Source organism: Saimiri boliviensis, chromosome 6, assembly GCF_048565385.1.
Source record: "Saimiri boliviensis isolate mSaiBol1 chromosome 6, mSaiBol1.pri, whole genome shotgun sequence".
Lineage (NCBI taxonomy): Eukaryota > Metazoa > Chordata > Mammalia > Primates > Cebidae > Saimiri > Saimiri boliviensis.
The window spans coordinates 54,967,975-54,995,733 of NC_133454.1; the positions used below are offsets into that span (position 1 = coordinate 54,967,975).

The 27,759-nt window shown below is 54.3% G+C and overlaps 1 protein-coding gene and 1 long non-coding RNA gene across 8 annotated transcripts in view; one reads left to right on the forward strand and one right to left on the reverse strand.

The window, feature by feature from the left end:
- USP2 (ubiquitin specific peptidase 2) lies at positions 1–26,602 on the reverse strand. Of its 5 annotated transcripts, none has more exons than XM_003923596.4 (13): positions 26,436–26,602; positions 17,674–18,491; positions 4,938–4,988; positions 4,313–4,436; positions 4,015–4,126; positions 3,808–3,918; positions 3,561–3,625; positions 2,955–3,058; positions 2,785–2,865; positions 2,561–2,639; positions 2,285–2,392; positions 2,005–2,125; positions 1–1,778 (listed from the first exon to the last, which is right to left on the reverse strand). In XM_003923596.4, the coding sequence occupies exons 2-13, from the start codon at positions 18,448–18,450 to the stop codon at positions 1,691–1,693; spliced, it is 1,821 nt and encodes a 606-aa protein (XP_003923645.1). In that variant the 5' UTR covers positions 18,451–18,491; positions 26,436–26,602; the 3' UTR covers positions 1–1,690. The 5 variants fall into 5 exon arrangements, with proteins under 5 accessions (XP_003923645.1, XP_074256833.1, XP_010332734.1 ...); XM_074400732.1 differs by lacking the exon at positions 26,436–26,602 and adding an exon at positions 25,397–25,952; XM_010334432.3 differs by lacking the exon at positions 26,436–26,602 and adding an exon at positions 24,287–24,401.
- LOC120364682 (uncharacterized) overlaps positions 8,764–27,759 on the forward strand; it is a 159,696-nt gene continuing 140,700 nt past the window's right edge. For all 3 annotated transcript variants that reach the window (XR_005579847.2, XR_012518046.1, XR_012518045.1), the window contains exon 1: positions 8,764–8,999. This is a non-coding gene — a long non-coding RNA (uncharacterized LOC120364682). The remainder of the gene's footprint in view (positions 9,000–27,759) is intronic.

The window sequence follows — 27,759 nt, forward strand, 5'->3', positions numbered from 1 at the left end:
TGATTTCTCAAAGCTATTATTTATTCTGTACAAGGTTCCACTGTACATTAGACATTCTTCTACTCTTGCTTACACAGTAAACAAGTGTACACTTGCCCTTGGGCTCAGGTTCACAGGTCTTCCCTGTAGAAGGGTGTCAGGCCAGTAAAACTCAGGGTATCTTTCTCTGATGCCTCCTCCTGGAAGCCTGGAATGTGCCAGGCTCTGCGGGGCACAAGCTGGGCCCAGCTGTGTGGGTGTGCACAGGTGCACAGTGCTTCAGTCCTTGGCGCTGAACAGCTTTACTCTCTAGGACAGCACAGAGTTTTGTCCAACTATGTAGGGCAAAATTGAGCCCACGGGAAGGAACCATACCACTGAGGCAAGATGTCCCCAAATACCCAGGCTCCAGCTCCCACTGCAGGACTGAAGACCAACGCCAAGAGGAGCTGAGGGGCGGCCCGGGCATCCCTGAGAAACTCGGTCCAAAGGGGCTATGTCTAGGAGGCTCTGAGAAGGGGGTGGGGGCAGGAAGGCCGGGGGAAAGGGATGTTAAGAGAATAAATAAAAGGAGAGAGAAGCTCTAGGGACGAGGGGCTTGTGCTATCCTTCAAACAGCTGGGGAGCAGACCAGGGGCGGGTTAGAGGGCGTGGGCGGGAAGAACTTGATGCACTGTGGGAAGGAATCTCCTTCGACCTGCTTTCCTCTTCGAGTCAGTGCAATGCACAACCAGCTAAGAGCAGAACCCCTCCCCGGGCGGGTCTGCACACAACACTGGGGAAAAGGGAAGAGGCTGAGGGCGATTTCAGGGAGGGGCAGTTACCCCCTGGTCCCCAAATGCTATAAGGCACAATTCTTGGAGGCAACTAGATTCCATTCAAAACATTAAAAAAACAAAACAGAACCCCCGAACCCCCAAACCAGAAACTCGTTTTAGATCCCAGGTCTACTGTGCTTGTGCTTGGGGCCTGGCCAACGCCCACTTAGCACCATGGGGGGCTAGATTAAAAAAGTATTACTTGGGGGAAAAAAAAAAAAAAAAAAAAAAAGACCAGTGCAATGTCCCAGCTGTGAAGAGGCCTGAAGGAGAGCATTCCAGTCTAAACACTTTAGTTACGGAAATTTAAAAAAAAAAAAAAAAGTTGGGCTTTTTAAAAACCAAAACCAGCGTTTTCCAAAGATGTCCCTTCGTCTGTCCCCTGGAGTTAGCAGCGTGAAGAGGGCTCTTGGCTCATGGGTGTTTTTCGGCTCTGGACCGGCAAGCGGTGCGGATGGAGATGGGCGCCGGCTTCTCCGCGGCGCGGGCGTCCAGGCGGCGATGCTCCCAGCGGGCTCCAGAGGGCGCTGTCCCCCCGGAGGCGTGGGCGCTGCGGCGGGCTGCGGGGCAGCGAGGGTCTTCCCCCCACGGACATGGTCGTTTCTGACACACAGGAAGACCACAGGCTTACAAATGCAAACGGAGACGCCGAGGGCACGGGGCGACGCTGGCTCCACATCCAGGCGATCTTCCCTGCCGGGCCACGGCTCAGGAGCGCCCGGCTCCTTGCTCCAGACCCTGACCAGGCTGCATCCACTCCTGCTCGGCAGCTTCAGGTTTGTTTTTCTCTTGTCAGGCGTGTGTTTTCTTCTTGTTGTTTTGTTTTTGTCTTTTTAAAAAACTCAGGGAGCGGGGCCACCACGGGGAAGGGAGAAGGGACGTGGCTCCTGGCGCTACATTCGGGAGGGCGGGCTGGCCAGTTCGTAGAAGAGCAGGTAGGCGTCGCTGGTGCGCACTTGGCTGGAGGACATGGGAGTGACGCTGCGGAGAGAACGGGGAGTCAGCCCGGAGAGGGGGCAGGACCCGGAGACCCCGCGCTGGCCTCTTCAGCCGTGACCCGCACCCGGCCTTGCTTTCAGGGAGCCTCCCCACGGGCAGCGGCTTCGTGGCCCTGAACTTCCCCGCCCATTCTAGTGGGGGCCGTGCGGGGGCGGCGGGGGGGTTAGGTGGCTACAGTCAGGGGCCCCGGCTCAGCCCTGGCTCTCACCTGGAGTCGTTGAAAGTGTGCCACTCCCCTGTCCCTGGACTGCGACAGTAGGCTGTATAGTGGCCGCCCATGGTGGTTCCGGAGTGATTGGACACAGCGTACAGGTTGTAAACAGCATGGTCTGAGGAGGAGGCAGCCGTCAAGCCCCTGAGGCCCCCGTCCCCACTCCCTCCCTCCAGCCTCTCCTTCCCAGTCTGGCAGCAGCTCGATGGCCGCTACCCCCGCTCCGGCCTCGCACACCTGCGTCTTCATTCTGCCCTGCCTACTCAAAGCTACTCACTGGTGTTTTCTGAGGCAAATTCCCGTAAGTCCAGGTCTCTAAGGGGGAAGTTCACAAATGTTGTGAGCTTGCTGGTTCGGATCCTGGATTCTGAGAACCGCTTCAGATCTGTTATTGGCTTGTGTCAAGGACAGTCAAACCAACGCACAAGAGCAGAGAGCAAAAGGAAAGCCTACGTGGTCCATTTCCCAGGGCTCTGTTCCCCTCACCTACTGGCCCCTTGACATCAGTCACCCTTGAAAGTCATGTCCCAGCCCTGATGGATCTTAAGGATACGGAGCACCAAGATCTTTGGGAACCTCTGGATGGAGAACTTCTTTATGCATCGTTTTCTGGCTCGGCAGCGACAGCATGTCTGAGATAAGGCAAACAGAAAGAACTTGTGGGGGGAAGTCAGTGGGCCTCAATCCAATCACTCCTCAGCTGGATCTGCTGGTATCAGCATCTTCCCAGCAGGTCCCATGGAAATGTGTTCTTGCTATTGCCGAAGGGTGACTTACTGGCTTTTCATCTCCATCAAGCACATCCTCTTTGGTGAAGAGCCTCATGCAGTCCATTAATGTCACCTCGGGATAACCTCGCTGGGAAGGGAAAAAAAGCAAAGGTCAGAGGTCATCACATGAAAGGATGGGAGAGGGAGTTCAAAGAGGGGGACAACTGGGGTGCCTACCTTAGCAATGGGCAGTGAGAGGTCCCAGAAGGGGTCAAAGACTGTAGAACAGTAACCACAATCCGTACATGTCAGGGAGCTCTTTAGCTGCCCAACAAAGAGATCTGTGGAAGAAAAGGCCATGAGATGCTGAAATACAGGAAGTAGAGCATGGTCTTCTGCACAGCATCTTTTACTTTTTTTTGAGACAGTCTCACTCTGTGGTTCAGGCTGGAGTGCAGTGGCACAATCTATGCTCACAGAAACCTCTGCCTCCTGGGTTCAAGTGATTCTTCTGCCTCAGCCTCCCGAGTAGCTGGGATTGCAGGTGCCCACCACCACGCCCAGCTAATTTTTGTATTTTTAGTAGAGATGGGGTTTTGCCATACTGGCCAGGCTGGCCTCAGATGATCCGCCCACCTCAGCCTCCCAGAGTGCTGGGATTACGGGCGTGAGCCACTGTGGCCGGCCTGCACAGCATCTTCTTTCTTGCTGCTCCTGCTTTGGTTTGTTGGACACGGGACAGAAACAGGCTTCCCCAGGAGAGTGATTCGTAGGCTTTTCATTCTCCCCTCAGGCAAGAGCAGGTAACAGTGAAAACAGGCATCTTCCCTTCCATGCGCTTACCCCCGATCCGGCTGTCTTCCCGTTCTAGATATTTTCTCCACATCTGTCGGCCTTTCTCGTCATCCCTGGGAACCAGAGAGAGAAGACAATTGGGTCAGAGCTCAGAACTTACGTTTAAGGGTCTGTCAATCTAGATTCTTAATCTTCAAAAGTAAATCAGATTCTCCTCAAATCATTAACCCTAAAGTGGTAGGTAAAAATCTCAGCTTCATGCAGGTTTTGCTTCCCCACAGCATTCTCCTCTTACGGAAGATGATCGAGGTTCTCAGGGTTGGACTTAGGTCTCGGTGCCACTCGGTTCACCTCATTATGGAGCCCATCCAGAAGAAAGCGAAGGAACTCCTGAGCGTCCTGCTGACTGAACCCAAAGGAAGGAGGGTGAGCAACATCTCTTGTCCCCAGAACCTGCTCCTGCTGCCACCCACTAAGGAGGACGTGTCTGCAAGGCCCTTACTTATAGCCAACGAAGCGTGGGGCGTATCTCTGGATCTGGGTCTTGAACTCAGATGGGCTCACCACATCATTGGGGGATGAAGTCCATATGGTCTGAATTAGTTTTGCAAACTCTATCGGAAGGAGAGGGTGTGTAGGACAGCTGAGATATTTTCCGTAAGAAACTCTGAAACTAGAATCCCAACCAAAAGCAAGCAGAGAACGACAGGACAGGAGTGTCTCAGACACAACTCCTAGAACAGCCCCAGTGAAGTGGAGAGCATCAGGAGGGGAGGCAGGCGCACACGGAGGCCCCTTACCTTCCACGAGGGCTGTGTGTGCATTGCTGCTGTGGTGCAGGTCCCGCACATAGAGCCTCTGGAGGCAGTAATCTCTCAACTCCCGTGTGTTGCTCAGGCACTGCAGAATTGAGTTCATAAAGCACTGCAAGAGACGACCAGGCAATCAGAGGGGAGACGAGAGTCCTGCCTGCACTTCTGCTGCTTCCTACCAACTTCATCTTCCTAGAAATGAATCCTCTCACAGCCTCAAGTTCTTCTTTTCATAGGTGAAAGGGGTGAAGTGAGGCAAATCCCTACTCCAGGCATAGGTGACATCATTGGTTATTTGCCATAGAGGTGTGCAAAAGGGCGTGGACATGACGGACAGAAGTGTGTGGGAAGTGATGGGCGTCCCTGAGGGGAAGGATCCAGGAGAGGAGCACACTGAAGGGTAAAAGGGCAACTCCCTTTTAGCATTGCTTCCTGCTGGGGGCGGGTAAAGCACAGCCCAGCAATTCTGTGAAACACCAGCCAGGAGGGGCGGGTGCCAACTGGCTGGGCGGGTACAGAGTCAGACACAGCCAGGAGGGGACTCTGGTTATATGGCTCCAGTCAGTATAGTAGTGGGTGGGCCTGGGGCAGAAGCGGGCCGGGAAGAACTCACCGTGTTCCCAAGGTTTCGAAGACCAGCCAGACCCTGGGCACTCTTAGAATTCTGTAAGCAAAGAACACATGGTGATCAGGTGGAAGCAAAGATACTAGGCCTGTGCTGGGCTCTTGTACGATTTACTGGAGCCACAGGCAGCAGGCCACACATAATATTCTTTCTTCAACTTTACCCATCTATGCACCTTGTAGGAAAGAGGACTGAGGAATGCCTGTTATTTTCAACATCCAACAAAAATATTCTTCAGGGCTTTGCTTTTGTTGAGTATGTACCGGGGTATGTATCTCCTTGCCCCCCATTTTATGTTATTCTCCATTCTCTGCTACGGTGGAGCCTAGGAATTCACATATTTGGTAAATATTGACTCCTTGCTGTAACAAATATCGAGTCCCAATCCAGGTGCTATCTCAAATGACCTATATTTGTACTCCTAGAAGTCCAATATATAAAGTAGCTCTCACAATGGACACTTTGAGGAGGTTTTGAAAAGCTCAGCTATAAAACACCTTGAATTTCGATCTTCATTGGGAAAAACTCCAGTAAGCCGCCATTCTGAATTGCCAGAGACAGGTGGAATTCCTTCCAGCTGAGCTCAGCTCCTAAGGGCTGATTAAAAGGCTGGGAGAATCCTCCCTGTCTGGCTCAGGTTTCAACATCCTGACTGGCCACTGCTGTCCTTGTGATGGCAGATTGGGCCTGCAGAGGCTAGGGCCTGGCTGGAAGTGCCACTCTTGCTGCTAGCCTCATAGCGGAGGCGGGTGAGGGGGCTGGAAAGAGAACAGGTGCAGGATCGAGGACTCTGAGCTCATTTGTCAAGGTCTCTTGGCTAATCCTGGGCATATCTCCAAGGAGTCAGAAAACCTTCAGGCTCAAAGGGTTAAAGAAACAGTTTGCAGATGAGTCTGCCACCCCCTCTCTCAGGGAGGGGACTGGGAGCAGGCAACTCTGGAGCAACACTGGGGCATGCGTGGGGCCAGCTCAGCTCTGATCAGAACAGGAGCCTGAAATAACTCAGCTAAAATTACTCATGCCGTGTGCTGACAGCCTATGAGGCTGTCAGCAGCTCAAAGCCCATGAGGTTGTCAGCTTGGGGGGGGGGAGGGGGTGGGGGAAGGAGCAGGCTGAAGGAGGGCTTTTCTCAAGACCTGCCTTACGGATCCCACAAGTAAGAGGATCCCTTCCTGGCCAGTTGTCAGGGCTAGCACTAACAGGTAGAGAAGAAACATATACCCAGAAAAGAGACCCAGTTTAAACCTGCAGCTAGAGAGAAAAGCCAATTGGCAGCAGGTGGGATAGAAGCATCCTTGGAGAACTTGGGTAGGGCTGGCAGTATATGGCCCCAAACAACATCTGAATCCGACTTACTGACAGCAAGAGGGCCGAAACAGGTAATTCCCTGGGACAAAGACCTTCTTAGCATTTTCCAAAATTGGTGAAACGCTGCAAAAGTCTCCATGCTGCCCACTCGGAACTCAATGTTAAAGCTTGCCCACAACAGAATACCCACTCTTATGTCTATTTTTGACAGTGCTTTATTAGTTCTTAGCCCCCATGCCTCAGATGACATCTCTCTAAATAGGCTGTCGGGTTTCTACCACTGGTGACCATGTCAATGTTCACCAAAGCAGGCTCTCAGCTGAGACAACAGTCACTCAGTGCTAGTGGGGGTGGGGAAATGGGAAAACAGAGTCATCTGTCCACAGAGGCACCCCTGTGGTGTTTTAAGATGTGGACACTTAATTTTGACCCAGCAGTGAGGGGCAAGAAGAACGCTTCGTCACCCACGATTACTATTCTTGAGGATCTAACCCCTCTATTGGCCTGGGGGGTGAGGAGATGGGAGAAGCTCCTTTAAGGCATCCTTAGGACCCTTGGTTGCCATGTTGTGGGGGTTGTTATGTTATAGGGGTTGATGCCTTTGTCTAAAATTTCTTGAGCTCAAAACCACATGCCAATTTCTAGGTGCTCGGTGTAGAAGGCAGGTGGATAACAGGAGTGGGGGGCTGCTCTATGCCCAGCCAGCTATTCTTCTGCCAAGAATAGGAAATCAGGAGCTCCAGGGAAAGTCAGCACTTTCCATTTGAGAGGCGAACAAAATGTCCCCAGTGACCTTTCTTATAGGGCAAACAATCCTACATCAGGGCCGACAGAGAGAAAGGGGCTAGGTGTGCAGAAGGTGGGAGACCCCAGACAGCCAGCCTCTTCCTGTGAAAGCCAGAGAAGGAAATGACCCTAGCCGTTAGGCTGGGACACATGTACAAAGAGTTGACAAAGTTTGGACCCAGGCTTCCTTCCACTTAGCCATCAGCAAACCTAGTTTTGACTCAGTAGCAAGCACTGTTGCAGAGGGCAGGTGGCACCTCCACCATCAACAAATAGACAGCATTCACCTTCCAGTGGAGAAGCGCGGGCTCAGGAGAGCCCTGCCTGGATTAATGCGGAGGTAGCATCTGGGCACCCTACGTAGGAGAGGCTGATTGAGGTTTGTGTCTTCACACTTGAGACCCCAGTCAAAGGCTTTCCCCCCTACTTCAACCTGTGTGGTGAGGGTCGGCCCTGAGTCCTGGCTGCAGCTGGGAAGACTGGTGTGGCCCTGGCACGGGGCAAGGCACGCACTGCCAGCATGGGAGCTGGTGCCTGTTACATAAGACCTGTCAAGCCCCGGCCCCTTCTCCTTTCCCCAGCGGGCAGCGCCCAGCCTCGACCCTGGCATTCCCCTGGGGGCTGCTTCCACGGAGGGACTCGCTGACCACTGCAGAAATAGAGAGGGCGGAAAGAAAGGGAAGTTGCCCTCTGTCACCTGTCTGCACCTCCTCTGCCCTTCACAGGTTCGAAGGAACCTCGTCACCAACCCTTGAGAAAGAGCCCTTGGTGGACAGTGAGGGGGAGGCGGCCCCTTTGTGCCCCGCTTTCCTGGCCTGGGTTTGGCCTGGGAGGAGTACGCCCGTAGGGTCCAGCGTGCTGCCCTCGCACAGCGACCCAAGACCCAGTCAAGGTTACGCTCTCCTGAACCTGTCCAGATAGGTGCCAGCAATTGGGAGGCCAACAGTCAGCACCTGGTGCCGGGGTCACTGACAGGGAGGGGACAAGGGGGCCTCCTCGGACCTCCACCAGGGGAGGGGACCGCGAGTAAGCGTGAGATCACCTGGGGAGGGGGCATTCCTTGCCGGGAGACCCTGGGAAAGGAGGGGGCTGGGAAGAATCCGTCCCCTTACCGAGGGGCGCGTGGCGGGCGGGGTCCGGGGAGAAAACGGGACCCCAGGCCCTCGGCGCGGGGATCCCGGAAAAGGGCCCGCGTACCTTGGCTTTGTTGAGCAGGAGCCCCACGAAGGTGGAGATCAGCAGGGACGGGGAGAGAGGGGAGCGCGGCCGCAGCTCCTTGGCGAGGGCGGGAAAAGGGGCGGCGGGGGGCTCCTCGGGCAGGGTCACGGTGTACGAGGTGCGCATGCTGGGGGGCGGGCGGCGGGCTCTGGCCCTCGCCTAACGTTGGCAGCTGGGGCGCGGGGGAAGTCCCCACGCGGTGCCACAGTCCGGACGCCGAGGCCGACGACACCGCCACAGGACACCGTCCGCGGCGCCTGGAGGTAACGGTTACCGCGGGGCCCAACGCGCGCTCCTCCGCCTCAACCTCCCCGGCGTGCGCAGCCAACCGCCCGGGTCCCGACTCTCGCGCTCCGGCCGACTGGCGGCCCCGCCGGCGCCTCGGGCCCGTCGACGTCAGCGCTGGGGCGGGGCCGGCGGGGCCAGGCCCCGCCAGGAGGGCGGGGCTAATGGCCTGGCCCCGCCGGCCCCGCCCCTCCTGCCCGCCGCCTCTCCCCGCTTCCGCCCCCGGCGCAGGCACGCGGACCCGAGCGAGGCGGCAAGGTCGGTCCTACCCTGCCGGGCCTCCCCCGCGCGCCCCCGGGTCCCCAGCCGGCTGACCCCCGGCCAGGCAGGCCCGCAGGGTAGGCAGGACCGGAGCCCGGAGGCCCTGGCCGGCCTCGGAGTTGAGGCTCAGCTCAGGATAAGTGATCTTTGGGGCCCGCAGAGGACGTCTCCCCAAGACCCAGTGTCAACCGGGTGAGCTTCCCTCAAGGCAGCATACACTTCCTAACTCGTGGGGGGGGCTGCAAACCATTTTGAGAACGTGGCGAAAGCTCTCCTTTCTTCAGGGTGAAATATGCATATGCAGAAACTTTGTCTAACCTTGGTGGGGGGACTCAGGCCCCCCCGTGAAGCCCAAAATTCATGCAGTCTGTGGAGGTCAATGGACCCAGGTTAAGAAGATAAACTTTCAGGGCCTAGGGACTGAGCTGCCCTCCTCACAAAGTCCTGTTTGGCCCCTTATCAAGAGAGGCAGTGCTCATATTTTGTAAGGTCCAATAGGTTACCTTCTCATTTGACTCCTGAAAAGAACTTATTCTGGTCCCTTCTAACCAATTACCCAGGTCCAGCTCTCCCACTCTCAAGTTTGACTTGTTTTGGGGATGCGGGGAGAAAGTAACACAATCGTGGGGAAACAGGCACTCAACTGGCGTGGGGGCAAGTGTTCTACTCTGACATGGCCATGCTTGAAGATCAGGGGTCTTTGGGTTTTGTTTCTGATGCTCCACCTCTCCACCTAACAGGGAAGCTCACGAATCTGCCTAGAGAAAGTATCTTGTTTGGAGCTTGCTGGCTATTTTTAGCCAGTATTTTTAGCATTTAAAAATACTCGGAGAGGCAGCAGTGAATGCTGTTACTCATCTGTGGGCTCCCTCTGTTCCTTCTGGTGCGCTCATCCCCACATGTACATGCACACATGACCGCAGCTACATGGGGGCTGTGTCCAGGACACACGTATGGCTGTACCCTAGGCCACCCATAAAGTAGCAATTTTGTGCCAACTGCCAATGAGAGAGGGGTGGGGATGGTTGCCCCCTCCCATGTGCCAGCAGTGTGGTGGGAGGAGGGGGCAGGGGACAGGAGCCATAGGCAGTCTGCTCGTGATCAGTAAGGGTGGGCATATGAAGAGGGGCCATCTCGGCAGTCACTGTCCTCACCCAGACTCTGACTGACCCTGGACCCTCTACAAACTGCAGCAGCCTTTCTCCAAGCTTCCTTTCCAGCCAAGCCCTTTCAAGCCAGCCCTATACCATCTGAAGCAATGTTTGTGTCTGATCATATCACTCTTCTGCCCTGAAACAGCCAGAGCGCCTGCCCTTGCATCCAGCCCCAAAGCCCCAGCTAGGCTTTCTTTAGGGCTGTCTATACACAGGCGCACCACCCTCAGTCTTCTGTGACCACTGCTGCCAACCAGCCTGCGCTTATCCTCTACTGAAAAACCAAAAACCAAAACTGCCACTCATTAAGTACCTATTAGATGCCAGGCACTGGGCTAAAGGTTATATAAATATATTATCACAGTTAATTTCTGCAATAACATCATGCTGTAGTAACTATTACCTCTTATTTTAGTTTAGTTTTTATTTATTTATTTCTGAGATGGAGTCTCACTCTGTTGCCCAGGCCGGAGGGCAGTGGTGTGATCTCAGCTCACTGCAACCTCTGCCTCCTGGGTTCCAGCGATTCTCCTGCCTCAGCCTCTCGAGTAGCTGGGATTACAGGCACATGCCATCGTGCCCAGCTAATTTTTGTATTTTTAGTAGAGACAGGGTTTCACCATGTTGGCCAGGCTGGTTATGAACTTGTGACCTCAAGTGATCTGCCAGCCTTAGCCTCCCAAAGTGCTGGGACTACTGGCAGGAACCACCGCACCTGATTTAGTACATCTATTTTATAGGTGAAGGATCTTAAGCCTAGAGTGGTCCAATGACTTGCCAGGACCACAAATGACAATGTGGGGCTTTGTCCTGTTAAAAACCCATGCTTTTAACAGGAAATTCTGGGATGTACTTCCTGCTCTCTGCCAATTACCTACTTGTAACTTCTGCTTAAAACTTGCTCTTCCAAAAAGCATCTTCCTAACTAACTACGCCCAGCTCTAAACACTCCATTACTGTATATCATCAGTCTATGAGCCTTCAGTTTGCACAGTCATTTACCTTAATATGTTTATCTTCGTTTTCTAAGTGTTTCTAAGAGTCCTGTAAATGGCCTTAGATCGTGTGTGGTTTGTCATGGTTGTGCCAGCACACCGAAACCCCCTCAAGGGCAGGGTTGTGGTTTCTCTTAGTGGGTTCTTAATGAATGGTGTTGATCTTGTCTCTAAAGAGGGCCAGACCAGGCTCTGTGGGGAATCCTGGAAGTCCCACTGAACCTCAGAGGGTGGGGCGTGAGTCTGGTTTTGCGTGTTGAACCATGTGCTGCTGGGCCAAGGGGGACTTGAACTAAGAGGTGCTAACCCACTATAGCATTTGGCCTGTCTCCCGTGACTTAACACACAGCGATGCGAGCACTCCTACCACCCAGGACATCTTTGTGTTCTGCCAGCTTGTTCTCCCTCTTCCTTGGGATTTAGGAGGTTAGAGGGGTTGCTAGGAGCGGGGATGGCCAGCTGGGCAGCTGGGGAGAGCTTTAGCCTGGGAGCACTTTGAGAAGTCTGGGGGAGGGGGAAAGAATTCACACATAGTCCAGTCTAGTCAAGCAGGTCTGACTGCTGCAGGACACTGCCACAAAGGGACCTTGGCTCATCTCTCAGCCAGCCAGGTCTCTGTGAGACCCTTTCTCTTCACTGCCACTCTTGGAGGTGGGGTGGATACAAAGGATAGAGGCTCTGGCATCGGAATCTGGCTGTGGCTCAGTGACTCTCTGTGCCTCAAATACACTGAGCTAATCTGAGCTGGGCTCATTCCTGCATCCTGACTGCCATTCCTCAGAACCTGGGCTTGGCCTGCTTCCCCTGTAGGAAAAGTCATTTTCTTCACCTTAAATCCTTCCTGGCATGATGGAGTGATATAAATGAAAGTCAGGGCTAGCTCTACGAGGGCAGGGACTGAGAGTATCCTGCTTCTCCCGGATCTGCGTGGGCAGTTTGGGTCAGGGTTTGGTGATACTGCTGAGGCTCAGGCGGCTGTCTCAAAGCCTGGCTCCCAGCACGTGCCTGCGATTACCACTGCAAATGGACAGACCAGTGACCTGGTTGATGGATGAATGGTAGGGGCTCTGAGTCCTTATTAGGGGTTGGGCTTTTGCCCCACAGTGCATCTTGGGGAGAGAGGGTCAGTCTGTCCTCCCCACTCTTTAGGAAGGTCTGCTTCCCTGCGTGACATGGACCCCAGGAGGCCAAAAGCTCTGCACTCCTTTGAGCCCAGGCAGTCTGGCCGGAACCAGCTGGATTCCAGAGGCCCACACACTTCCTTCTTTTGCATATGTCTCTATCTGGGGTGCTAGCTTTATGTATGTACTGAGGGGAGAGGGTACAAGGGGCCACGTGTGCAGCTTTGGGCTCTGAACATGGTGTTCATTTCTGCAGCCGGTGGTCAGTGGAGCGGCTCCCCCAGGGGCAAGGAACATTTTGCCAGGCTTGGATTAACTTCTGCATTGCTGAGCCCCACCCCAGCACCACATTAACTCATGAAGACATCCTGGAGCGGGGGTGGAGGAGGAGGTGGGAGGATGGTGCTGGGCACCGATTGAGAAATTGAGCCTGGATAAGGCAGCACCAAGGCTACCAGCCAGGATACAGCCCACAACCAGTCTGCAAGGGATGGAGACACCAGTGCCTTGCTGATTCTAGTCACAAACCACAAACCCACTGCCCTTTCCTTCTGAGCAGCTCAAACAGCTCCTGGCCAAAGGGTCCCTCTGGCTTAAGGTCTTTTACTGACCTTCTCAGGCTGCCAACACAGATGCGTGACCTCAGGAAGTTTAACCTCCTCAGGGTGGCTGAGTGAGCCCGGGGTGGGATTAGGTGAGGACAGACCCCAGGATCTCAGGCTGCCAAGCTGGATAAACAAGGCAGCAGGGATGCAGGCCAGCATGGCTATGTGAACGGAGCAAGAAGGTGAGGGACAAGAGGCGAGTCGAGTCGTACTTCTCACCGAGGAGCTCCCCAACAGCCCCTGCTATCCGCAACTTGTTCACTTTGGAGTAACCTCCGCTTACTGCAGGGCAGCATTCAAGTCCAAAGTCCCACTCGAGGGAAAAATCACATGACCTCAGTTTATATAATCACCCTGTCACTGAACAGCTGGAACCCAAGGCTTCGGAAGATGAGTCAGCGGCCCCAGTGGCAAACAGGACCCAGGTACTCAGTTTCCCAGACCTTTTGCTCCTAGAAACAGGTTCTGGAGCAGAGGGAAGTGTGTGGGAGAGACTGGGTGGGTGAGAATAGGCTGGGCCAGACTCTGAGCCTTGGCCCTGGCTCTGCGTCCAAGTTGCAGGTGCCCAGCTTGCTGACTGTGCTCTGGAGGGCCCTGGGCCAACCCCTGGCTCTTCTTGGGGAGGGGAGAGGATGGCCTGGGCAGGGCAGGGCAAGGGCTGGGCAGAGGCCAGCAGGCAGAATGCCACGGCTAGGGAGGAGCAGCTGGAGGGGTGGAGCAGAGGAGGATTAGGAAGGATTGTAGGAGTTAAAGCGCAACCCTGGCAGGGCTGAGTGGGAACAGCTTGTCCTTCCATAGGCCCCGGGAAGAGGAGAGGTGGGGCGGAGGGGGAGATGACAGGGTTGGGACTGGGGCTCCTGGCTTTCTGCAGGGCTGAGCCACCTGGGCTGGCTTGGAGTCCCCACTAGGAGTAGTGAACACTTTTTTTCCACCATCACTGTTCCTCCTCCCTGCCTGCATTTTAAGCAGAAGGTGGAGCCTCAGGGCAGGCCCTCGTGATACAAGTGCTGAGCTGTGCCCCCCTGGCCTGGTATTTTGTTGGTGCTTACACAAGCATGGGGAGGCGATAATTCCAAATTTATATGGTGCCCCGTGCCCCCGCCAGTTCTATACTCATGCTTAGCTGAGTCTGTGATATTCAAAGTTCATGCTGCCCGTTACTGTTAATGAGGGAAACAAGTCTGGCTAGAGCTGTTCTCCCTGGTCACAGCCTGCTGTTGACCTCCCTTAATGAATGCCAGCTGTAGCTCCGGCCAGCCACCCTGAGAACCCCCGGGACACGGGATGTACTTTTCATACCTGTTTCTCCCACAGGGTTGGCGGCACCCTTCCTGCTCTAGTCAGCTGCCAAATGCCCCCTTTCTTTTTTCATTTTTTTGAGATGAAGTTTCACTCTTGTTTCCCAGGCTGCAGTGCAATGGCATGATCTCAGTTCACTGCAACCTTTGCCTCCCGGGTTCAAGCAATTCTCCTGCCTCAGCCTCCTGAGTAGCTGGGATTATAGGCGTGTACCTCCATGCCCAGATAATTTTTGTATTTTTAGTAGAGACGGAGTTTTACCATGTTGACCAGGCTGGTCTTGAACTCCTGACCTCAGGTGATCTGCCAGTCTTGGCCTCCCAAAGTGCTGGGATTACAGGCGTGAGCCCCCATACCCTTTTCTATGATCTCTTTTTTCCCTTTAAGTTTAAATGACCTCTTCTGCAGCATTTTACTGATTTCAGATTCCTCCACCTCCGTTATTTGCTTTGAGCCTCATGGCATGCTTATGAGGTGGGCAGGGCAGGTGTGATCATTCCCTTATATGCATAAGGAAATACAGCCCAGCTGATAGGTGTCCAAGGTTAGAGAGGCCAACTGTTCCTTCTACTGGTCACAAGCAGACCGTCCCAGCCTCAGGTGACGTCTCCCTTTCCCTCCAACTATGACACTCAGGAACACCCAGGGCTGCCTCCCAGTTGCACCTATTTAAGAACTTATTTCCCGACTCATGCCTGTAATCCCAGCACTTTGGGAGGCCACGGCAAGCGGATCACCTGAGGTCAGGAGTTTGAGACCAGCCTGGCCAACGTAGTGAAACCGTGTTTCTACTAAAAATACAAAATTAGCCTGGTGTGGTGGTGCATGCCTGTAGTCCTAGCTACTCGGGAGGCTGAAACAGGAGAATCACTTGAACCCGGGAGGCGGAGGTTGCAGTGAGCAAGGACCGCACCACTGCATTCCAGCCTGAGTAAGACAGAGCGAGACTCCATCTCCAACAAAACCAAACCAAACAAACTTATTTCCCTAAGTGAATTGTGAAGGCACTGAGGGCAGGGACTATTGCTTGCACACATCTTTTGCCTTCTAAAGCACTGGAAGGGTATGAGGACTGACATTTACTAAGCAACGTGCCAGGCACTTCCACATACATTAATTATCTTTCCATTCCTCAAGTAATTTATGAAGTGGGAACAATGATCACTCATTTTACAGAGGAGGACAGAGGTTCAGAAACTAAGGAATCTATCTGAGGTCACGTTGCTGGTAAGCTGAGCACCACAAATGAGTGTCTCAAAAGGCAAGATCCTCAGATGGAGATCTAGAAAGAAACTGCACCCATTTATGGAAAGAAGTGGTCCAGGCTTCATGAGCAGGGTTGTTCTCACCTCAGCAAGGTGCACTGTGCTCCAGGAAGTGAGGACAAGAGGGGTGGAGAGAGAGGGGTGAGGTTAAATAAAGATCTTGCACCATTGACCCCGAGAGGCCTCTGCTGGTTGGCAGTATCTTCTGGCGCATGACCTCAGAATGAAACACTAGCTCAACTGCAGGGCATTCCGGGCTAAAGTGCCTTATAAGTTGCTTCTGGATGAGGGTGGCTGAGTTTGCCCTAGGGCGATCTGCCACTTCTGTGAGGTCCTCTCTCAAAATTCCCTTCATCTTGGCCTTGGAGCTGGGGGTGGAGCCGGGATTGTCCCTTCTGGAGGAGTGGAGGGGAGGCAGACTCCCAGGAGGGTTGGGCCATGCCTGTGTGGGGGGGAGGTAGATTCCCAGTGGAATCTGACCCCCAGTAAAGGGGGATATGGCTCTCATGATTGAGGCTGAGGGTGGGTCTGTAGCTTAGTCTGTTGCAAGGTGGTTTTCCACCTCAGCATGACTAGAGATCACCCAAAGAGCTTGTGAAAAGAGCAACTTCCCAGGCTCCATCCTGAGAGAGTTTGCTTCAGTGGGTTTGGGTGAATCACTTAAGCTTCAGGGCTTAAGTGAGCCCTCTTCTGAGCAAAGGGAGGGAGCCCCCCAGAGGACCTGGCCCCTCTGAGGAGAGCCATTTTCTTTTTCTTATTTATTTATTTATTTTTTTTTGAGACGAAGTCTGGCTCTGTTACTCAGGCTGGAGTGCAGTGGCACAATCTCAGCTCACTGCAACCTCTGCCTCCCAGGTTCAAGTGATTCTCCTGCCTTAGCCTTCCGAGTAGCTGGGATTACAGGCACACGCCACCACGCCTGGCTAATTTTTGTATTTTTGGTAGACGAGGTTTCACCACGTTGACCAGGCTGGTCTCAAACTCCTTACCTCATGTGGTCTGCCCATCTCGGAGGAGAGTCATTTTCTAAATGCCCTGGGGATGAACAGCACCAGCTATGTCCAAGTGAATTCTGCTCCACCCCAAACCCAGCACATGGACCCCTGAGAGCAGGTACTGTTCCCAGACCAGCTCTGTCGTCTGACACATGTCTCGTCTCTACTCCTTTCTATACTAGTTCTCCAGTGGAGCCAGCCCTGCCTTGTCACGGTCTGAATGTTGTGGGACATACCAGCATTTCTATCTCCGTGCCACTTCACAGATGTCACAGCAAAGCCAAGACTCCCTAAGTAATATCCAAATTGCCCTCTCAAGACCTTTAGTTATGACAAGCTTCAGAGTCCTTCCCCTAGTCCTGAACCCCTGCTCCATTTATCGGGATCAGCCCTCCAAGCAGCATTTCTTGCTGTGGCACAGCTGTTGTTTCCATAATGTACTTGTCCTAGGAGTAGGTAAAGTAATGGAGGAGACACAGTACCCAGCCCTCCTGCCCATATGCTTGCCTGTCCGTCTGTCTACCTGCCACTTACACATGTATCCACCAACCCATCCACCCACCCACCCACCCACCCATCCATCCGTCAATCGGCAGGGCAGCTCCCACTGTCGGAAGCACGTGGCAGAGGATTTAGAGATGGGATTTCTTTTTCCTCCTCTGAGAGCTTGCCACCTAATGGGCACACTAGTAACTACAGAGAAAGACAGATGTCGTCAGTGCCCCAAGAGAGGCGTGTTCAGGGATTCATTGTGAGCCAGGCCATGCCAGCCCTTGGTCAGTCTCCAGCAGAGCCTCTTCCCTCATTCCTGCTGAGGCAAGGCTGGAATACAGAGGCATTGGATTGTCTCAAGCCCTAGACAAAAATGTCTCCACTATTTTCTCCAAAGCCACATGATAAGCATTGCTGTCCAATAGCCTGGACCTGAGCATGCCAGTGTCACTCAGAGGAGAGTCCCTCTTTTTCTGATGTCTTATGTCCAAATGTAAAGCCAGGCCTCAGGGTTAGGGAATAAAGCTTGCATAGCAGGGGAGATGCAACCACAGCAAGGAGGCCCTCCTGCCACAGGGTGCACGGGTGGTCTGGGGCCCTCGCATCCAGCCCAGGTCAGGGCAGAGCCTGCAGGAGACACTGGCATGCCAGATGGAAAAGGAGAAGGTGTGAAGAGTGGTGCACTGGGGGCAGCAGAGCATTCCTGAGAGCATTACTCAACTGTCCTTCAGTGCACAGGCCCTGAGTGGGCTTTCTAGGCAGAGTGGGAAAGCCCTTCCCCTTGGCACGGAGCCCCAGGGGCACCAGACGTGCCGGGATGACTTCTCTTGTTTCCGCTGCTGTCAATCATCAGTCAGGTTGGGAGTCGTGCCCTTGATCTGGCTGTTCTCCATCAGTAGCTGCCTCCCCAGCCCATCCCCATCCCCAAGGGTAAACTCACCATGCTGTCTCTTCCTGGGGAGCTGGAGCGGGTTGGCCCAGAAGCCTGACCTTTTCCCTTCTCCCACAGCGTGTAGCGGCCAATGGGTCGGTAAGTGGGGCTGAGGACTTCAGGGATTCGTGAGGGAGGGGTCTGGAAGGGCACCTGAGAGGCACTGCCCTTGCGGCCATAGTTCTCCAGGTAGTCGACCAGGTACTCAGGGCGGCTGGCTGCCTGGTAGAGCCCCTGCAGGGTGCAGAGCTCCTTGCGCGTCCGGGCCAGCACGGGGCTGTGGCCCAGGTTCCCCGGGTCTATCCGGTAGCTATCTGAGGTCCTGAGGCTGGAGAAATCCCGAGCCAGGTCTGATTGGCTGTCCGACTTCTTCTGGGTCAGGGTCACCCCCTGGTCACGGGCGTTCATGGGCAGATAGCTGAGGCAGTTGCTGGTCACTCCATAAGGGAATCCACTCCCCCCGCTGAGGCCACTGCCTGAAGGCCGCTCAGTACCCCAGGTCTGGCTCTCTGCCCGCTTAACACCCCCAGTGATGTCAGGTCTCAGCAGGGGGCGGCCCCGGTCATAGTCCAGGATGGAGGAGGGGCCATAGGTACGGGGACGGTTGAGGAAGCTGCTGGGGGGGACCGGCTTAAAACCAAGTTTCTCCTTCTCCAGTAAGGAGGCGGCCAGGTTGGCCCCATAGGAGGAAGGGGTATAGGTGCCATAGCCCGACTTGGCATAGTGAGCATCTGTGTAGCGGGCTGATTCTGTGTAGCGCTTCAGGGTGGAGGAGAGCTGGGACATCCTTCAGGGCGGCACTCAGTGGGGACTGGGAGCCTCATGGGCTGAAAGACAAGGAGAGCAGTTGTCAAAGGGCCCTGCCAGGTGTGGGGCTTCCACGCACCCACTCCCCATCCCCAGCTGGGCCAGAATCTCAGAGCTCCCTGTCTATTTCCATGAGAGGCAGGCTGGCTGCTGAGAAACACACGCACGCAGGTGTGCCCGTGGGCTTGCTTGCACATGTGTGCTTACACCCCAGTGAGAGTGCCAGGGACAAGGTGGCTTTTATATGCCACACAGGGAGTCTGTGCATCCTGGCCATTCAAAGACTCAAACACGCAAGCAGGGGCTACCTGACCTCAACAGCCCACCAAGCCATGCACACTCTTCCAGCCCAAATCCCACTGCCTCAGCATCTGCAGAGACTCTTGAGCTGGGGAGATGCCACTGACGCCTGGGTTGAGAATGCTTGATATTTCAGGAGTTAAGATCACTTCTGGCTGGGTGAGGTGGTTCATGCCTGTAATCCCAGCACTTTGGGAGGCTGAGGCAGTCAGAACACGATGTCAGGAGTTTGACACTAGCCTGGTCAACATGGTGAAACCCCATCTCTACTAAAAATACAAAAATTAGCCGGGTGTAGTGGCACGCTCTGTAATCCCAGCTACTCAGAGGCTGAGGCAGGAGAATCACTTGAACCCAGGAGGCGGAGGTTGCAGTGAGCCAAGATTGTGCCACTGCACTCCAGCCTGGGCTTCAGAGTGAGACTTCATTTGGAAAAAAAAAAAAAAAAAAAGACCACTTCTGTTCCTTTGGGCTTATATGATGAACAGGTGTCTTTCTGGAATCCCAGACTGTCTGCGCTGGAATGACCTGAAGATCATTTGGTCAGATCCCTTGTGAGGTCAAGGAGGCTCAGGAGAGGAAGTAATGGGGTGTGGGTGGGCAGGGGAGGTGGTGAGCACGCAGCAGCAAGCGGCCAGAACGTGGTCTCCAGACTCCATCCCAGGGCTTTTCCCAGACACCAACAGCTGCTGTTTGGTCCCACGGTGAGGGGCACTCGTGAAGTAGAACTCACTCACTTCACTGAGCTCAGCTTCTGTTCTAAGTGGAATTAGGGCCCTGTGGCCTCCCAGGAGCTCCTCCTCTGCCAACACCGGGTTCCTTTACCAGTACGGGTCCCAAATTGCTCCCGGCGATGCTTGTGCAAAGGGGGCCCCCTACAGTCCCAAATCTTGCACTGCAGGTGGCATTCTCCGTCCTTCCCTGCTCCAGCCCTGCAGCAGGGGAGGGTCCAGTGAAGGAACACAGAAACTGCTGAATGTGGAGCTTTGAGAGCCCCAGAGGATCATGCATTTTAACATATCTGTTGTACAGATTGGAAAAGTGGTGCTTATTTGCCCACAGCCACACGCCAGCAGAGTCAGGACTGGAATCCAGGCCTTTAAAATCCTGCCCAGTGTTCTTTCCACTTAACGTTGAGTTACCACCGAGTCAGATTTAGGCTCAGTTGGGGACCTCCAGAGGCCCTCCATTGCCATAAATGTGCAGGCTTTATCCAGTGGAGCTGGAGAGGCAGAGGAGCAAGTAGGTCAGATGCCTTTCCACGAGGGCATCGGGGGCTCTTGGGGGGCTCTCTAGGGGGACAGAAGCGGAGCCATCCAGGACTCTCAGAGTCGTGTGATGGACTAGCTGGGCAATTTTGTAACCTCTCTGAGCCCAGCCTCCTCATCTGTAAATCAGTAAAATCATCATCCTCATAATTCCTACTTCACAGGGCTGCTGTGAGGAATAAATGAGGTAACACGTGAAGGGCTGCACAAGGACAGTCGTTACTATCTCCTCCCCCAGCTACTTTGGGGCAGCATGGCTCTGCCCTCTGTAGGTCTGTGATAATATCATGGCTGGCCGTCTCCCAGCCTGGCTAGCCTCTGGCGTCAGCTTGGGACGCCAGGCCTTCCCCTGCAGCCCCCAGTGAGAGAAGCAGGCAGTGGGCAGACATCTGGTCACTCAGCAGACACTGGCTTGGCAACCCAGCCTATTAGGGCCGAGAGGAGCTGGTGCCAAACCCCAAATGCAAGGGCTTGGCAGAAAGCTGTAGAATACTAGTCTGCACAAGGCTTTGGGGTAGGTACAGGGGTGGGAGACGAGCAGGCGGCTCTCACCCAGAACAGCATTCCTTGACCCTGCCTGAGAACTCCAGCAATTTTCAGTCCAGGCTGATATCAGAAAGGCCTGGTCCATCTTACTGTCGTACCCTTTTGCCACCTGGCCCAGGGGACCCCTGGCCCTTCATGTATACTCCTTTGCCCAGTGGGCTCAGCACAACTTTCACCCTTTTCTAGGAAAAGGTAACTGGCGGATGACTTCACACAGTGTTAGAGGGAAACCATAGCAGGAGAGACAGACAGACACAGGGCTAGGGTGGGGGGCTCAGTCCTGCTCTATTGCACTTTGGAAAACTCCATCAATAATGCAAAGTCAAAGAGACTCCAGGTTCTGGGACACCAGACAGCCAATCAGATACAACCCTCCCTCCCCCACAACAAGGGTATGAGGTCATGGCTCCTCCCCACAGCTCTCCCTCCCCCTCCCCCACACTAAAGCTCCCAGGGAATTGGTATTCTGTGGGCAGCGCCCCAAGCCCGTGACATCCCCTGGCCCTGCAGATGACGCAGAAGTGCTGGGGCCAAACAAGGTACTGAGGACAGGGGCAGACAGCTCTAAAAGGCTTTGGAGCTGGAGGCAGGGCCACATCTCTGGCCCACAGAATCCCAGGAGGGCTCCCAAATCCCTACTCTCCCTCCCATCTGGCAGGTGATTGCCAGACCCCTCCCCCTCCTCCCAGCAGCCCTGGGAGTCATGCCATCACTAACAGCCCATGGAAGCTGCCTCTCGGCTCTGACATCTAGCTGCAGTTCCCATGTCTGGGGAGAGGGTCCTTATTGGGGCCGGGGCCTTGTACATGTCTCTCCCCTCTTGCAACCCCCAGTTTCACTCTCAGAAGTCCTAGCACCTTCCAGGTGAAAGCACAGCCTCGGTTGCTGCCCCTTGGCATTACCTGCACAGCTGTCCTTGGAGGCTGTAGAATGCACCATGGGCAGGAGAGCGGGCTGGGGCCCTGGCTGGAGCCTCGCTGCGCAAGACAGGGACAGGACGGGTACTCACATGGCTGCGAGTCTCCCTGTTGCCACAGGAACAGCCTGAACTGAATGGCCCTTTCATGGGGCAGTGGGAGGCGAGCCGATTGGCTGGGATCCCCCATACCCCTCCCTGCCAAGTGCGGGGCCCCTGCTGCCCAGCTCCTTTCACTGTTTACCCAGAGCTGGCAAGTACAGGCACGCAGCTCCAGGCAGCGCCTCACCAGGTGTCCATTGCCTTGGACAACGGGGGCAGTCCCCTGCCCAGCTCCTCCTCCAAGCCATCCTCACTGAGGTGTCCTAACTCTTCCTTCTCTGTCAGAGATTCCTGTTGCTTTGCTCAGTTTCCCTCTCCTGGGAGGTGTAGCAGCGTTCCTCTGCACAAAGGCACTTGGCTTCCTGTTGGGACATCTGAGCCAAGCAGCTGTCACCCCAGGCCGGCTGGTGCTGACACCTCTGAACCAGGCCCCAGGCATGCTGAGTATTTCACATGCAGCTTCTGAGTCCATCTTCTCCACAGCCTCACACCAAACTGTGATCAGCTCTCGCCATGTGACCCATTCTTCTAGGTGTGCTTCATACACAGAGCACCCCAAAGAGCCTTAGCGCAGGTTTAAGCTTGAATCCCTACAGACATAAATGTCTCCAACTTACAAACATCTTTGGAAAGATTAAATTATTTACATTAAATTAAAATTCAAAAGGATTCACAATTCAAAAAATAAATATACAAGAAATTTAAGTATGGAAACTTTCAAATGTTTTTAGCATTTGTATTTTTGAAGTTATTAAAGCGTGTAACTGCTCTAAGGCTTGGGACACAGTGTATTGACTCACTGAATCCTCCTGACTCCTTTAGGTGGTAGGTGCTGTGCTAATGCCCATTTGCAGATGAGGAAATTGATGATGCTGGCAGTGATGTGGATTTCCCAAAGTCACACTGGGAGCAGTGGCAGAGCTGGGCTGGACCCGTGCTCTGTCTGCTACAGCTGGCTTGAAGCCCAGACCCCTGCTTCACTCTTCCCTGACTCTCCATGGGACGGGTCAGCACTAGGACCCGTGGGTAGGGGTTTGAGGGAAGGACTGCCACAGGTTCCAGGTGTCTGCCGTCCAGCAACAGCATGGGGTGTACAGACTCCGGCAGGAGCAGTCCTCTGGATTTTCCACTGCAGGCGAATGAAAGCGAAGCCAGGCGCAACTCGAGCCCCAGAACAATACTGATCGGCTGAGAGATGGTCCAGGAAGCCTCCATTTCACCCACTGTGCCAAGCCCCTGCATGTCCCCTGATACCAGTGTCTAACCCAGCTCAGGGCCTTGGGTTCTTGGCCTGGTTATGAGCAAGGCCCCCAGCCTCCTATCCTGGCTGCAGCTTGGCCCACTCCTCAGGGTACCCATGCTGGGTGAGTCAGGTGTTGAAATGAACCTGTCCCCCTGGGGCAGCCAGCCTCTTTGCTTCAGCCACGGTCATTTCCTGTTGCTCACGTGAAGGGCTCCCTAACCTGCCCAGCCAGGGGAGGGACTTGCTCGCCAGGAATCCCAGGCACTCCTGGCCCCAGGGGCAGGGGATGGGTGATGCCCCACATTCCAGTAACCTTCATGGCTTCTCTCTCTGCCCAGATCTGCTTGGCTTTCTGGGGTGAAAGCCTGCTTTGCTACTGTGGCTTTGCTACTGCTTGGATAGAAAGCCTCTAGCTGAGTTTCCGAAGCACACCTAAACGGTTAAATCTCTTCCCTCCTGCTCAGGTGCCCAGAACAGATGAGTGGGGAGTCCCAGCCAGTCCCGCCAGGTGGTTGGGAGCCTCCTCAGTGGTGACCTCAGAGCTTCCTAAAGCCACTTGCTAACAGCATCAGAATGTGCTGACCTTGAAGGACAAAGCCTGTGAGAGGGGCCTGTTTTCTTCCATCTGTATTCTGACCCTCCCTCCCAGCTGCTCGGGTTACCTGCTGCACTCTCAGGGCACAAGTTTCGGGTCCTGGATGATGGGATGAGGGAATCCTGGCAGGTGTAGAGGGCGTGGGTGGAGTAGGGGATTGGGGCGGGGCATATTTATGCTCAAACAGTCCTTGAACTCTGCCTATTCCTCTCAGGCCCCGGGGCCTCGGCCCCCCTCCCCTCCAGCCTGTCACTAGCTGCTCTGTCTATCAGGGGCTAGCACCCAGCAATCCACCAGCCTAATCCTCTTGCCTGCCCTGGCAGGGGGTCATCCAAGGGAATTTGGGTCCATTTCTCTTTCTCCTGCTCCCAGTAGTTACCCAAGAGCTGGGGGAGGGAAGGAGATAAGATAAAGAGATTAGAGATTAAGGCGAGAATCCTGACTGGTGGAGAAGAAGTGGGTGGGCAGAGGGCAGTCTCTATAGGGTGCACCTTGATTTGGGGTTGTGAGTGGGTGGGCATCTCTACACTTCCAAGACAAGGTAAAGAAATGGGCCTCCAGGAAGTATTGGGATCCTTAAATTCTCTTTTCCAACCACCTCTGCCCAGGTACTCTTCTGGTGTTCCCTCCCCAGGGGAGAGCCCCAGTCTCCTTCCCTCTCCTCTAGGGCCTCGTCTTTCCTCTGTTCTCAGCCTCTGTGGGTGGCGGGAGGGGGGCTTTGGTCTTGCCCCTGATACCCAGCAGGCCCAGTGGGGTGGCCTTCACATGCTCTCCCAGATTCACTGATGTCTTTCCTCTCGATAGAGTCCCAGAGAAGCTCAGATACCGAAGAGGCAGCTACTGACCTGTGTCCAGGGGCACTGGATGGGACTTGGGGGCCTCTTCTTCCCCAGCAGGGCAGGGAATGCAGTGGAAAGCCCAGAAGCTGGAGCCTGACTCCAGGCTGGGTAATCCGGAGCTCAGGTTACTGACTCCGATATATATAGTATCTTATCTGACCTCGCAGACTTGCAGAGACAGCGAGTGCAACTCACTTGCATTCCGAGCCTGGGAGAATTAAAGGGGCAGTGGCATGCCCACCCTTGAGGGGCTACCCTTTCGGGCCAGTGCCAGCCAAGGAGGTCTGTGAGGACTCTTGGAAGGGGGGCGTTTTGAAGGGGAACAATCAGGAGATTCAAGAGGAGACAGAGGACTGAAAAGATTGTGGAGGGGTCGGGGTGGAACTTGAGGCAAAAATACAGAGAAAGTGGATTTTCTGGAGCAGTCAGTCACAGAATTAGAGACAGGAAGAAGCCATACTGCTAATCCCACTCTAATTTGGAAACAGAGTAGACCTAGAGAAAGCAAGCAGCTTGCTCAAGGGCATATACAGATAGTGAGAAGCAGAAAGGGGACTGTACTCAGGTTTCAGCCCAATATTCTGTTCTAATGGACTTCTAGGCCTGGGCTTGGATGCTAGTTCTTTCCCTTATTGGCTCTGAAATAGTGGATAAGTCACCTGCGTTCTCTAAACCTTAGCTATTAATCTGCAAAACAGGAATTTAATAATGGTCTATATTGTGAGGATTAAATAAAATAGTATTTGTAAATTTCCTGGCACATAATAAGAGTTCAATAAATGATTATATTGAATACTTCCACTTATTATTATAATTAATGGTATTATTAGTAATAGCACCTTACCAGGTGAACCTTCCTAGGGAGAAAAGGAAGGTTACTTCTGGGGAAGTGTTCCTTTCTAATGCCAGAGTCCCATGGTTTTCTGAACTGACCATGTCCCATAACTGGGAAGGGCAAACAAGGCTTGCCATCTTCCTAGATGTCCAGTCCACCAAGCAGAGAAAGGCCAAGCCCATTTGGGCTCCTTCCCCCTTTGCCTAGAAAAATACAGCAAGCACAGCTCCCCCCAGGCCACCAGGAGAATGCCTGGCCCATCCGGGGTGGTTCCACTCTACCTGTGCAAGGGGTCAGGATTCCAGGGTCACAGAGCCGGGCTGGGTGGGGTCACAAGAGGAAGGAACAGCGTTCTTAGCCTCTCTGGCCTTGGTGCACTTGTCGGCTCTCCGGACGTTTCTCGATGGCTCTCCCTGAGGACTGGGAGTACCCAGGCTGGTGCCTCCACCCTGTCTTAGCACAGGCTACTGACTCAGCCCAGGTCCTGATGATGCACTTCAGAGGACGCCCTCATTCCAGTCCTCATTCTGACTTCAGTCTGACATGCATCTGCAGCATCAAAGGAGGGGGGCCTGCTTCGACCGTAGCCCAATCAGCTCTACTTTCCTCCGCTTTCCGAGGGTCCATCTGGGGGATGTTCTCATGTCCACTCCAGGGGAGGTGAGCAGCACTACTTCCAGCTCAGTCCCATTCTAAAAGCAGCCCGGTCAGGAGGTAGGATGTTCACTCTTCAGGGAAGGGCTAGAATGGGTTGGCTAGGGCTTCCCCTGACTGTTAAAGAAGTTGCTCTCTTCGGAGCACCGCATGCCTGCTTCTGGTTTGGGATTGGTGAGAATTTCAAAGCTGCCTCTTTCTGGTTTGGGATTGGTAGAAAATCTTGCCTTCCGCTTAATTGTTGCCCCCTACCCGTCCCCAACCCCCTTTAGCGATCTGACCAGCTACAGCCCCGGGAGCTTTAAGAGCAGCGAGTGAGCTGCAAGCACACGTGGGGAGGGGGTTTGTCGGTGTCACTCTCGGGCCACAGACTACCGACAGACACAGGGCACAGCGAGGAGGACCCGCCGAGGGACCCGCCGAGGCAGCATTTTCTTAGAGTACACTGATCAGCACACAGATGGCTCTTCCTGGCACCCCGGGCTTCAGCAGGCAGCCCCCACACAATTGGCAGCCCCAGCTGGAGCGCCCCTGAACAGCCGGCTCTCGCCCTATATTTCTAGTGCCCATTCTGCTCAGGCTGTTATGGACACCTTACTTTCTGAGCCCCAAACCGGCACTGATCCCCGAATCCCCCCTCCCGGATCCCCGACAGGTGGCACTTACCTGCCTCTTCTTGGAGGATGGACGAGTCGAACCGGGCACAAGCATGGAGCTGCGGGTGAGACCCGGCTGGCGCTGGCACGGCGCAGTGAGCAGCAGCTGACGCAGAGGGCTCCCCGGCCTCGGCTCCTGCCTGCCTCTCCCGCACCTCAGCCGGGGGCCCAGAAGGGACCTCCCCGGGAAATCGGCGCCACCCAGCGGGCAGCAGCCTCATCGTGCCCGAGCCGGCAGAGCCACACCCCGCGTCTCGCGTCACTGAGACGCGTCACGGGTATTGGCTTGTTCCTATTATGGCGTCATTACAGCCCGGCCCGGCTGGGGTCTCCCAGGCAACCGATATACACAGAGAACCACGTGGAGGAAAAGCACGCGAGTTTGGAGCGGGTGGAGCAGGAACAGAGGTGGACTGGAATGTCACACGACGGGGCAGCTGGAAGCTATTGGGAAAGGAGAGGGGTCACGGGAGAAGGCTCGGAACTTGAGCCTGGGGCGTATCAACTTACAGGTTTTAGGGAAGGCTAAACATCTCCTACTCCCCTTCTCGCCGGGCTGGGGGAGGTCCCGTTCCTCAAGCCTCTTCTTTTTTTTCTCTGCTCTCAAAGATACTCTCCGCTCATTTTACTTCCACGGGACCAGTGATTAGTGATGAGTGCCTGAATGGGTAAACGAAGGCACTGAGTCCATGGAAGGAATTCTCTTTAGTCTTTGAAGAAAAAACCGAGACAAAACTTGAATTTTTGCCGCTCCCATTCATTTTATGTAATTTTCTTTCCACTCCTCTGATGTTGATGAGGAAAACCGCCCCACCAGGTAGATGGCTGCGAAGGCAAATCCCGGTTTTCAACTTCAGCTGTTCTATCAATCCTTGCGGGTGCCCTTAACTCCTTCCATCTTCACAACAGATCTCCCTCTCCATCGCTACTCTCCTCAAGTCCTTCCTTCTCTTCTATTTCTCGGAGAAATCAGACGCAATCAGGAGGAGAATACTTAAATTTCTACCTACAAACATGTCTGACTCCATTCTTACCAGGAGCAGTGAAAGAGGCACCCCTGTTACTATCCAAGACCATCATCCGCTTCTCGATTTCAACCGTTTTTTTTTTTTTTTTTTTTTTTGGTTTGTTTGTTTTGTTTTGTTTTTTTGAGACAGATTGTCATTCTTATTGCCTAGGATCCAAGCTGGAGTGCAATGGTGCGATCTTGGCTTACTGCAACCTCCGGGTTCAAGTGATTCTCCTGCCTCAGCCTCCCAAGTAGCTGGGATTACAGGCCCTCACCACCACACCTGGCTAATTTTTGTAATTTTAGTAGAGACGGGTTTTCACCA

Bases quoted from the DNA above. Each gene is read 5' to 3' on its own strand.
- USP2 (XM_003923596.4), bottom strand. From the start codon at position 18,450: ATGTCCCAGCTCTCCTCCACCCTGAAGCGCTACACAGAATCAGCCCGC. The intron at 2,393-2,560 runs GTATCCTTAAGA...AGCCAATAACAG, and splicing joins CCCAAAGATCTTGGTGCTCC to ATCTGAAGCGGTTCTCAGAA. The intron at 1,779-2,004 runs GTGAGAGCCAGG...TTCTCTCCGCAG, and splicing joins CACACTTTCAACGACTCCAG to CGTCACTCCCATGTCCTCCA.